General features: G+C 55.6%; 1 protein-coding gene across 1 annotated transcript; it reads right to left on the bottom strand.

The window, feature by feature from the left end:
• Positions 1-233: 233 nt before the first annotated feature.
• On the bottom strand, positions 234-1076 carry LOC138674990 (histone H2A type 1-like). The gene has a single exon (XM_069762890.1). It carries the CDS (start codon positions 1036-1038, stop codon positions 652-654), a length of 387 nt encoding a protein of 128 aa, XP_069618991.1. The 5' UTR covers positions 1039-1076; the 3' UTR covers positions 234-651.
• Between the last annotated feature and the right edge of the window lie 10794 nt (positions 1077-11870).

An 11870-nucleotide genomic window follows, 5' to 3' on the forward strand; every position in this document is an offset into this window, starting at 1 on the left:
ACAGGTCGGTCTCCGTGTTTCTGGGCACGTGTCCGCTTTTGTAATTTATATATTGGTGAATGAGGAGCCTCCTGCTGCGGAAACATCACCTGCAGATCATTGCGGAAGATGCGACACTGCGCGGACAGTGACCCCCACATCCATCATCAGAGCCAGGGGAACAGGACCTTTGTGTGACGCAGGATATCAGGGTGAGATCAGTGGCCCAACATCATTTATTCAATGCGCCAAAATTGACTGCCCACCTTGATGCTATTTTATTTGTTCTTGTTAAACCTATAAAAAACAGAAAATTTGCCGAATAAGAAAACAACTTCAGACCCGTGACCGAGGCCATGACCCTCAGTGAGGCGACTAATATGATAACCGGCTTCCCCACTAATGCTGGTGAGAGCTCGGTGCCTCCTCCCCGGAGAAAGTTCCCGCCATCCCCGGTGTGAGCCGCACATCCTGTGGGAATAGTAACCGCTGTGAGATCACCTGTCTGGTGACCGCAGTACAGATCTGTATACCCGGATCTATATACCGCGGGGGCACAGGTGTGAGCGGACACTGATGGAGACCATCGGCCGATATCAGCTCTTATGAGAAGATGTGGTGGCTCTGAGAAGAGCCTTTGGGTGCGTGGACAGAGGAGATTGGCGGCAGCGCTCACTTGCTCTTCTTGCTGCTCTCGGTCTTCTTGGGCAGCAGCACGGCCTGGATGTTGGGCAGGACGCCCCCCTGGGCGATAGTCACCCCACCCAGCAGCCGGTTCAGCTCCTCGTCATTGCGCACCGCCAGCTGCAGGTGTCGGGGGATGATGCGGGTCTTCTTGTTGTCCCGGGCGGCATTGCCGGCTAATTCCAGGATCTCCGCGGTCAGATACTCCAGCACAGCGGCCAGATAGACCGGAGCACCGGCGCCGACTCTCTCAGCGTAGTTGCCCTTGCGGAGAAGTCTGTGCACACGACCGACCGGGAACTGCAGTCCTGCCCGGGATGAGCGGGTCTTCGCCTTGGCACGGACCTTCCCTCCTTGTTTGCCGCGTCCGGACATGATGGCGATAATGTCAGATAACTAAAGCCAGAAAATCGTGTGGAGAAGAGACTGCGCTGTGTCTCCTTATATAGTCCGCTGCTCCGCCCTCCTCTCCTGTGGTTGGACGGATCTGAAGCTGCCGATGGAGAAGAGTCTTGAGGAACAGCCAATGAGCTGCAGAGGGCGGAGCTTATTACCGCTTCATTGCTCAAATGAGTTTCTCACCCAATAGAAAACGTTTGTTTTGAACAGACTAGATTAGGGGTGAAAACAGATATTTGTCTTGGAGCAGAAGGAAATGCAGAAATATTCTGTTGATTTGTAGTTTGCACTTGTGTCTTCTATCAGCCATAAATTGTGTTACCAAATTACAAGGATGGAAGCAGCGGAGCAACGTGAAGTCGTTAGAACATCGCTGGACAGAATCTTCGCTCCCAGGAATTCGGTGAGGAGGGGCCGGCCCCGATCACCTGCAGGATCTTCTACTGGACGCCGTCTGGTCCTCACTACTACCCCCATTATCCGTTACTTTCATTATTATATAATATTGTTTGCTGTAAATATTCGAATCGGTCACACTGTTTTGTGGTTGAATCCGATGAGCCCCAACAAAATCAAGCGATTGCTCGATCACCAAAGAGCAGAGGTTAATTGCTATAATTATAGCCTGCGACCTGGCCCATCTGTCCGGCCATTGATGGGTTTCACCGACTCTCTTTTTTCTCAGGCAGTAAATCTGTGTTTGCACTTTGTGAAAGTGGCGTGTTGGTGTCATCTGGAGGCGATCTGCGCGGCAGAACTGAACGTGCTTCACCTTGGATGCTGCACTTTTGCAGCAAGTACAGATGAAGCCCCCATAAATCCTGTGCTGACTCTATTTCCCACTAATCTGCAACACTTTTGGGTAACACGAGTGCAGTTTTATCGTGCATAACTTGATGGAATAGAACACTGCCTTCCCCGTGTCCACAATGAAAAAAATCAACCCTAAAAGAACAACAAAGGCAAACAATGTACGTCATGTACTGCAATAGTGGTCGGTAGTGCGGAGATCGGATCACAGGGAGAGACTGAGGGAAACGTCACCGGGAAATAATCTGCCATTATGAGTGGAACCCTGGAGCAGCGGCACTAGGACCCAGAGCTGAGAGGACAGGAGTCCAAAGCTAAAGAAAGCGCTGCTCCAGTGGTCGAGGAGCCGCACAGAAGCTCCCACAGCTGTGATGGGGACAGATAGAAATGGGGAAGTCGCTTTAGCCAGATATGATACAAAGCCGGAGAACAAACAACCTCCGCCGGCAAAGGAATGAGCCGCTAATGTTCTGCTGCGGGATGTGACCATCAATCAGACCGAGCACAGGAGATCTGCGGTCACCACAGAGCAGATTCAGGGCTGAAGTGACTGATCCGGCTTCATGTTACTGAGATCACACAGGGGGGATAAGTGCAGTGTATACAGGGGACAAAGCTCCTGGGGGATCCGGCTCCTCCCGACACATCTCACTGAATTCACAGCCTTCCACGCCGCAGGGTTTACGGTCCTGGCACCGCTGACGAGCCGCTTCCTGGATCTATGGGGAAATCGCCATTATCTGCCCCAATCACTGCACGAAGTCCTCCTCCCATCAGGGCTCATTTCCCGCCATCTGCAGATTATTCTGAGGCTGAGTTCTGCGAGCGACACTCAATCTGCACTGACAGTGTGGCGGGTGAGGGGTTAATCCCGGTCAGCGCTTCTCCTCCCTCCATCCGCACAGGCGGAGGCTCCGCACTCACCGCTTATTATCCGGTGCTGATTCCCTGCGGTGTCCGCGCTGATCCTATGTTCTGCCCGGAGCCTGATGTGACGCTGCCGGTCCCGGGTGGGGAAGTCGCCGCTTCTGTACAGCGAGTGTGTAGTGGGGGGTCAGCACACACGGACACTGAGGAGTTAATGGAGGCGGATAATCCTGTATCTGGGATTGGTCGGCGCCTGCGGATCTCTCTCGCTCATTGGCTGATTACAGATCCGTTGGTGGTTTTGAATTTCCCGCTCAATCTCTGTTCTTTGTCCGTCGGATATTACCGGCCCCTCTGCTGGATAATACCGGGTCCTCCCAGCTGTCTGCCCCCAAACACGGCGATCGGCCGCCATTATTATTCTGGGGAGATTGTAACAGGATTAGATGCAGCAGAGTCTTTTCTATAGGATTCTGTGGGAGACACTTTCCTCTTTGCGGGATGGACTGATACATCCAGCGCTCCCCGATCTGCTCTAATGAATGAATCCATGAAGGGGTGAAAGGAGATGTGACTAGAGCAGAATCCTGGAGATCCCAGCAGGCCTGACCCCAAACACGTACAATGCCCTAAGTGCCGGGAGCAGAAGGACGATCTCCCTCGGGAATTCTAGCTCTCCAGTGCAGGATGATGCGCAGATCGGCGGATGTAGGATTGTAGGGGGTCAGTGAATCGGTGTCCACAGTCGGGTGGGAGCTGTGAGGTCTGAAGATCTACAGAAATAGCAGCGGAGAGGAGTGCGGGGCGGCGTCTGAGTGATTGATGGCCGAGATCCCACGTAGAATCGATGGCTGAATATTCTCATAGTGAGCTGCATACTAAAACCCTATGTGGCAAATTTACCTGTGCCTATGGTAGATATTTTAGTCGTATTCATCTCTGCCTATTTTAGATTTTTTTTTACCGTTTCATTTTCTTAATTTAGTTTTCCTTTCCACTTCACTCCATTTGAAGCAGAGTAACCAATTTATTTACATATGTATTTATTTGACATAAAGTTGCAATACATGAATGTAGGGGTCAAATTTTTTGGAAACTGAATAACGGTTTTGAGCTCCGTTTTTTTTATTGGAATATGTTCATGTTAGTACAACAACGTTATCTTCCAAGTTTCATTAAGATCTTTTTAGGGATTCAGTCGTTATGCGCCATTTTCTGCCATACCTATGCCTACAGTGTTATCATGGTTACTCTGCATTCTGTGGTTGCTGGGTACTGGATGTGTGAGAGGAAGGTTTATAAACTATCTCAAGGTAGACAATATTAGGCGGATAGGTTCTCATTGCGTCAGGGCAATCCGTTTAGCGCTAAGCGCTAGTGGATTGCGCTAACGCAATGTCTTTTTAGGGGTCGCGTTAAATGTCCCCGCTAGCTGCAAGCAGCGTCCGAGGCGCGCCACAAAAGAACGGCACATCGCTAGGCGTGCCGAAAATGGCTAATTTCGCGTTAATTTCGCCGTGCAACGCTGTCTGTGCGCTCACCCGAAAACGAAATGAGAACCTTAATATTATCTCACTCAAAACATCCCCCTCCCTCTCTCAGTTCAGGTACACAGAGAAGGGAGTTGTAAGGCTATGTGCACACGTTCCGTATCTTTCGCGGTTTTTTTTCTATAAAAATGCGATGAAAACGTGAAAAAAACGCTTACATATGGTTCCCAATCATTTCAATGTAATCCGCAAAACTTGTGCAAATGTTGTGATTTTTTTCCGCGAAAAAAAACAAATCGCGGGAAAAAAAGCAACATGTTCATTAATTCTGCGGAATCGCTGATTTCCCGCACACTGTAAAAAATCTACCATAGGTATAGACAAATATGACTAAAAAAATCTACCATAGGTATAGACAAATGACACATAGGGTTTTAGTATTTTCCTCATAGTGACGATGCTGCAGTATTTTTTTTTTTCGTCCATGTTATATTTATTGATCAGTTGGTTTTTCCCAAAGTTCTATTCATAAGACTGGAGCTTGAGCCGGCAGCGACCTCCTGTGCTCGGTGAGATCACATCCCGCTCCCTCCCCGCAGCCGGTATTACAGGGAACAGCTACTGCGCTACTAACCCGGGACCCAGACACCTGTGTGCGAGAAAGGCGCCGATCACCGAGAAAGCCGGACGCCACATACCGCGCACGATCCGCGGATTCTCTCTGCCACAGCCGAAGAGCACAGAACAGAATCCTGCGGAGAAGCAGCTTATAGTGAGGGTGCGGGGGGCTCCTATAGTGAGGGTGTGGGGGGCTCTTATAGTGAGGCTGTAGGGGGCTCTCATAGTGAGGGTGCGGGGGGCTCTTATAGTGAGGGTGTGGGGGGCTCTTATAGTGAGGGGGTAGGGGGCTCTTATAGTGAGGCTGTAGGGGGCTCTCATAGTGAGGGTGCGGGGGGCTCTTATAGTGAGGGTGTGGGGGGCTCTTATAGTGAGGGTGGCTCTTATAGTGAGGGGGTAGGGGGCTCTTATAGTGAGGCTGTAGGGGGCTCTCATAGTGAGGGTGCGGGGGGCTCTTATAGTGAGGGTGTGGGGGGCTCTTATAGTGAGGGCGGCTCTTATAGTGAGGGTGCGGGGGGCTCTTATAGTGAGGGTGCGGGGGGCTCTTATAGTGAGGGTGCGGGGGGCTCTTATAATGAGGGTGCGGGGGGCTCTTATAGTGAGGGTGTGGGGGGCTCTTATAGTGAGGGTGCGGGTGGCTCTTATAGTGAGGGTGTGGGGGGCTCTAATAGTGAGGGTGGTTCTTATAGTGAGGGTGTGGGGGGCTCTTATAGTGAGGGTGCGGGCGGCTCTTATAGTGAGGCTGTGGCCGCTCTTATAGTGAGGGTGCGGGTGGCTCTTATAGTGAGGGTGTGGGCGGCTCTTATAGTGAGGGTGTGGGCGGCTCTTATAGTGAGGGTGCGGGGGGCTCTTACAGTGAGGGTGCGGGGGGCTCTTATAGTGAGGGTGTGGGTGGCTCTTATAGTGAGGGTGTGGGTGGCTCTTATAGTGAGGGTGCGGGGGGCTCTTACAGTGAGGGTGCGGGGGGCTCTTATAGTGAGGGTGTGGGGGGCTCTTATAGTGAGGGTGCGGGGGGCTCTTATAGTGAGGGTGCGGGTGGCTCTTATAGTGAGGGTGTGGGCGGCTCTTATAGTGAGGGTGCGGGCGGCTCTTATAGTGAGGGTGCGGGGGGCTCTTACAGTGAGGGTGCGGGGGGCTCTTATAGTGAGGGTGTGGGTGGCTCTTATAGTGAGGGTGTGGGTGGCTCTTATAGTGAGGGTGCGGGGGGCTCTTACAGTGAGGGTGCGGGGGGCTCTTATAGTGAGGGTGTGGGGGGCTCTTATAGTGAGGGTGCGGGGGCTCTTATAGTGAGGCTGCGGGCGGCTCTTATAGTGAGGGTGCGGGCGGCTCTTATAGTGAGGGTGCGGGGGGCTCTTATAGTGAGGGTGCGGGGGGCTCTTATAGTGAGGGTGCGGGCGGCTCTTATAGTGAGGGTGCGGGGGGCTCTTATAGTGAGGGTGTGGGGGGCTCTTATAGTGAGGCTGCGGGCGGCTCTTATAGTGAGGGTGCGGCGGCTCTTATAGTGAGGGGGTGGGGGGCTCTTATAGTGAGGCTGCGGGCGGCTCTTATAGTGAGGGTGCGGGGGGCTCTTATAGTGAGGGGGTGGGGGGATCTTATAGTGAGGGTGCGGGTGGCTCTTATAGTGAGGGTGCGGGGGCTCTTATAGTGAGGGGGTGGGGGGCTCTTATAGTGAGGCTGCGGGCTGCTCTTATAGTGAGGCTGCGGGCGGCTCTTACAATGAAGGTGCGGGGGGCTCTTATAGTGAGGGTGTGGGGGGCTCTTATAGTGTGGGGGGCTCTTATAGTGAGGCTGCGGGCGGCTCTTATAATGAGGGTGCGGGGGGCTCTTATAGTGAGGGTGCGGGGGGCTCTTATAGTGAGGGTGCGGGCGGCTCTTATAGTGAGTGTGTGGGGGGCTCTTATAGTGAGGGTGCGGGCGGCTCTTATAGTGAGGGTGCGGGGGGGCTCTTATAGTGAGGGTGTGGGCGGCTCTTATAGTGAGTGTGCGGGGGGGCTCTTATAGTGAGGGTGCGGGGCGGCTCTTATAGTGAGGCTGTAGGGGGCTCTCATAGTGAGGGTGCGGGGGGCTCTTATAGTGAGGGGGTAGGGGGCTCTTATAGTGAGGCTGTAGGGGGCTCTCATAGTGAGGGTGCGGGGGGCTCTTATAGTGAGGGGGTAGGGGGCTCTTATAGTGAGGCTGTGGGGGGCTCTTATAGTGAGGCTGTAGGGGGCTCTCATAGTGAGGGTGTGGGGGGCTCTTATAGTGAGGGTGTGGGGGGCTCTTATAGTGAGGGTGCGGGCGGCTCTTATAGTGAGGCTGCGGGAGGCTCTTATAGTGAGGCTGCGGGAGGCTCTTATAGTGAGTGTGTGGGTGGCTCTTATAGTGAGGGTGCGGGGGGCTCTTATAGTGAGTGTGTGGGTGGCTCTTATAGTGAGGGTGTGGGGGGCTCTTATAGTGAGGGTGTGGGGGGCTCTTATAGTGAGGGTGCGGGCGGCTCTTATAGTGAGGCTGCGGGAGGCTCTTATAGTGAGGCTGCGGGAGGCTCTTATAGTGAGTGTGTGGGTGGCTCTTATAGTGAGGGTGTGGGGGGCTCTTATAGTGAGTGTGTGGGTGGCTCTTATAGTGAGGGTGCGGGGGGCTCTTATAGTGAGGGTGGCTCTTATAGTGAGGGTGCGGGGGGCTCTTATAGTGAGGGTGCGGGGGGCTCTTACAGTGAGGGTGCGGGGGGCTCTTATAGTGAGGGTGTGGGTGGCTCTTATAGTGAGGGTGTGGGTGGCTCTTATAGTGAGGGTGCGGGGGGCTCTTATAGTGAGGGTGGCTCTTATAGTGAGGGTGCGGGGGGCTCTTATAGTGAGGGTGCGGGGGGCTCTTATAGTGAGGGTGGCTCTTATAGTGAGGCTGCGGGAGGCTCTTATAGTGAGGGTGGCTCTTATAGTGAGGGTGCGGGGGGCTCTTATAGTGAGGGTGGCTCTTATAGTGAGGGTGCGGGGGGCTCTTATAGTGAGGGTGTGGGGGGCTCTTACAGTGAGGGTGCGGGGGGCTCTTATAGTGAGGGTGTGGGTGGCTCTTATAGTGAGGGTGTGGGTGGCTCTTATAGTGAGGGTGCGGGGGGCTCTTACAGTGAGGGTGCGGGGGGCTCTTATAGTGAGGGTGCGGGCGGCTCTTATAGTGAGGGTGCGGGCGGCTCTTATAGTGAGTGTGTGGGGGGCTCTTATAGTGAGGGTGCGGGCGGCTCTTATAGTGAGGGTGCGGGGGGCTCTTATAGTGAGGGTGCGGGCGGCTCTTATAGTGAGGGTGCGGGGGGCTCTTATAGTGAGGGTGTGGGGGGCTCTTATAGTGAGGCTGCGGGCGGCTCTTATAGTGAGGGTGCGGGCGGCTCTTATAGTGAGGCTGCGGGTGGCTCTTATAGTGAGGGTGCGGGGGGCTCTTATAGTGAGGGGGTGGGGGGCTCTTATAGTGAGGCTGCGGGCTGCTCTTATAGTGAGGGTGCGGGGGGCTCTTATAGTGAGGGTGTGGGCTGCTCTTATAGTGAGGCTGCGGGCGGCTCTTATAGTGAGGGTGTGGGGGGCTCTTATAGTGTGGGGGGCTCTTATAGTGAGGGTGCGGGGGCTCTTATAGTGAGGCTGCGGGCGGCTCTTATAATGAGGGTGCGGGGGGCTCTTATAGTGAGGGTGCGGGCGGCTCTTATAGTGAGGGTGCGGGCGGCTCTTATAGTGAGGGTGCGGGGGGCTCTTATAGTGAGGGTGCAGGGGCTCTTATAGTGAGGCTGTAGGGGGCTCTCATAGTGAGGGTGCGGGGGGGCTCTTATAGTGAGGGGGTAGGGGGCTCTTATAGTGAGGCTGTAGGGGGCTCTCATAGTGAGGGTGCGGGGGGCTCTTATAGTGAGGCTGTGGGGGGGCTCTTATAGTGAGGGGGTAGGGGGCTCTTATAGTGAGTGTGCGGGGCGGCTCTTATAGTGAGGGTGCGGGGCGGCTCTTATAGTGAGGGTGTAGGGGGCTCTCATAGTGAGGGTGCGGGGGGCTCTTATAGTGAGGGGGTAGGGGGCTCTTATAGTGAGGCTGTGGGGGGCTCTTATAGTGAGGCTGTAGGGGGCTCTCATAGTGAGGGTGTGGGGGGCTCTTATAGTGAGGGTGGGGGGGGCTCTTATAGTGAGGGTGCGGGTGGCTCTTATAGTGAGGGGGTAGGGGGCTCTTATAGTGAGGGGGCTCTCATAGTGAGGGTGTAGGGGGCTCTTATAGTGAGGGTGTGGGCGGCTCTTATAGTGAGGCTGTAGGGGGCTCTTATAGTGAGGCTGTGGGCGGCTCTTATAGTGAGGGTGTGGGGGGCTCTTATAGTGAGGGTGCGGGGGGCTCTTATAGTGAGGGTGTGGGGGGCTCTTATAGTGAGGGTGCGGGTGGCTCTTATAGTGAGGGTGCGGGTGGCTCTTATAGTGAGGGTGCGGGTGGCTCTTATAGTGAGGGGGTAGGGGGCTCTTATAGTGAGGGGGCTCTCATAGTGAGGGTGTAGGGGGCTCTTATAGTGAGGGTGTGGGCGGCTCTTATAGTGAGGCTGTAGGGGGCTCTTATAGTGAGGCTGTAGGGGGCTCTTATAGTGAGGCTGTGGGCGGCTCTTATAGTGAGGGTGCGGGGGGCTCTTATAGTGAGGGTGCGGGGGGCTCTTATAGTGAGGGTGTGGGGGGCTCTTATAGTGAGGGTGCGGGTGGCTCTTATAGTGAGGGTGCGGGTGGCTCTTATAGTGAGGGGGTAGGGGGCTCTTATAGTGAGGGGGCTCTCATAGTGAGGGTGTAGGGGGCTCTTATAGTGAGGGTGTGGGCGGCTCTTATAGTGAGGCTGTAGGGGGCTCTTATAGTGAGGCTGTGGGCGGCTCTTATAGTGAGGGTGTGGGCGGCTCTTATAGTGAGGGTGCGGGGGGCTCTTATAGTGAGGGTGCGGGGGGCTCTTATAGTGAGGGTGTGGGGGGCTCTTATAGTGAGGGTGCGGGTGGCTCTTATAGTGAGGGTGTGGGGGGCTCTTATAGTGAGGCTGCGGGCTGCTCTTATAGTGAGGCTGCGGGCGGCTCTTATAGTGAGGGTGTGGGGGGCTCTTATAGTGTGGGGGGCTCTTATAGTGAGGGTGCGGGGGCTCTTATAGTGAGGCTGCGGGCGGCTCTTATAATGAGGGTGCGGGGGGCTCTTATAGTGAGGGTGCGGGCGGCTCTTATAGTGAGGGTGCGGGCGGCTCTTATAGTGAGGGTGCGGGGGGCTCTTATAGTGAGGGTGCGGGCGGCTCTTATAGTGAGGGTGCGGGCGGCTCTTATAGTGAGGGTGCGGGCGGCTCTTATAGTGAGGGTGCGGGGGGCTCTTATAGTGAGGGTGTGGGCGGCTCTTATAGTGAGGGTGTGGGGGGCTCTTATAGTGTGGGGGGCTCTTATAGTGAGGGTGCGGGGGCTCTTATAGTGAGGCTGCGGGCGGCTCTTATAATGAGGGTGCGGGGGGCTCTTATAGTGAGGGTGCGGGCGGCTCTTATAGTGAGGGTGCGGGCGGCTCTTATAGTGAGGGTGCGGGGGGCTCTTATAGTGAGGGTGTGGGCGGCTCTTATAGTGAGGGTGCGGGGGCTCTTATAGTGAGGCTGTAGGGGGCTCTCATAGTGAGGGTGCGGGGGGGCTCTTATAGTGAGGGTGCGGGGCGGCTCTTATAGTGAGGGTGCGGGGCGGCTCTTATAGTGAGGGTGTAGGGGGCTCTCATAGTGAGGGTGCGGGGGGGCTCTTATAGTGAGGCTGTAGGGGGCTCTCATAGTGAGGGTGCGGGGGGCTCTTATAGTGAGGGGGTAGTGGGCTCTTATAGTGAGGCTGTGGGGGTTCTTATAGTGAGGCTGTAGGGGGCTCTCATAGTGAGGGTGTGGGGGGCTCTTATAGTGAGGGTGCGGGGGGGGCTCTTATAGTGAGGGTGCGGGTGGCTCTTATAGTGAGGGGGTAGGGGGCTCTTATAGTGAGGGTGTGGGCGGCTCTTATAGTGAGGCTGTAGGGGGCTCTTATAGTGAGTGTGTGGGTGGCTCTTATAGTGAGGGTGCGGGGGGCTCTTATAGTGAGGGTGGCTCTTATAGTGAGGGTGCGGGGGGCTCTTATAGTGAGGGTGCGGGGGGCTCTTACAGTGAGGGTGCGGGGGGCTCTTATAGTGAGGGTGTGGGTGGCTCTTATAGTGAGGGTGTGGGTGGCTCTTATAGTGAGGGTGCGGGGGGCTCTTATAGTGAGGGTGGCTCTTATAGTGAGGGTGCGGGGGGCTCTTATAGTGAGGGTGCGGGGGCTCTTATAGTGAGGGTGGCTCTTATAGTGAGGCTGCGGGAGGCTCTTATAGTGAGGGTGGCTCTTATAGTGAGGGTGCGGGGGGCTCTTATAGTGAGGGTGGCTCTTATAGTGAGGGTGCGGGGGGCTCTTATAGTGAGGGTGTGGGGGGCTCTTACAGTGAGGGTGCGGGGGGCTCTTATAGTGAGGGTGTGGGTGGCTCTTATAGTGAGGGTGCGGGTGGCTCTTATAGTGAGGGTGCGGGGGGCTCTTACAGTGAGGGTGCGGGGGGCTCTTATAGTGAGGGTGCGGGCGGCTCTTATAGTGAGGGTGCGGGGGGCTCTTATAGTGAGGGTGCGGGGGGGGGGCTCTTATAGTGAGGGTGCGGGCGGCTCTTATAGTGAGGGTGCGGGCGGCTCTTATAGTGAGTGTGTGGGGGGCTCTTATAGTGAGGGTGCGGGCGGCTCTTATAGTGAGGGTGCGGGCGGCTCTTATAGTGAGGGTGCGGGCGGCTCTTATAGTGAGGGTGCGGGGGGCTCTTATAGTGAGGGTGTGGGGGGCTCTTATAGTGAGGCTGCGGGCGGCTCTTATAGTGAGGGTGCGGGCGGCTCTTATAGTGAGGGGGTGGGGGGCTCTTATAGTGAGGCTGCGGGCGGCTCTTATAGTGAGGGTGCGGGCGGCTCTTATAGTGAGGGGGTGGGGGGCTCTTATAGTGAGGCTGCGGGCGGCTCTTATAGTGAGGGTGCGGGGGGCTCTTATAGTGAGGGGGTGGGGGGCTCTTATAGT

The sequence above is a fragment of the Ranitomeya imitator genome, chromosome 4 (genome assembly GCF_032444005.1).
Source record: "Ranitomeya imitator isolate aRanImi1 chromosome 4, aRanImi1.pri, whole genome shotgun sequence".
In the NCBI taxonomy this organism is placed as follows: Eukaryota; Metazoa; Chordata; class Amphibia; order Anura; family Dendrobatidae; genus Ranitomeya; species Ranitomeya imitator.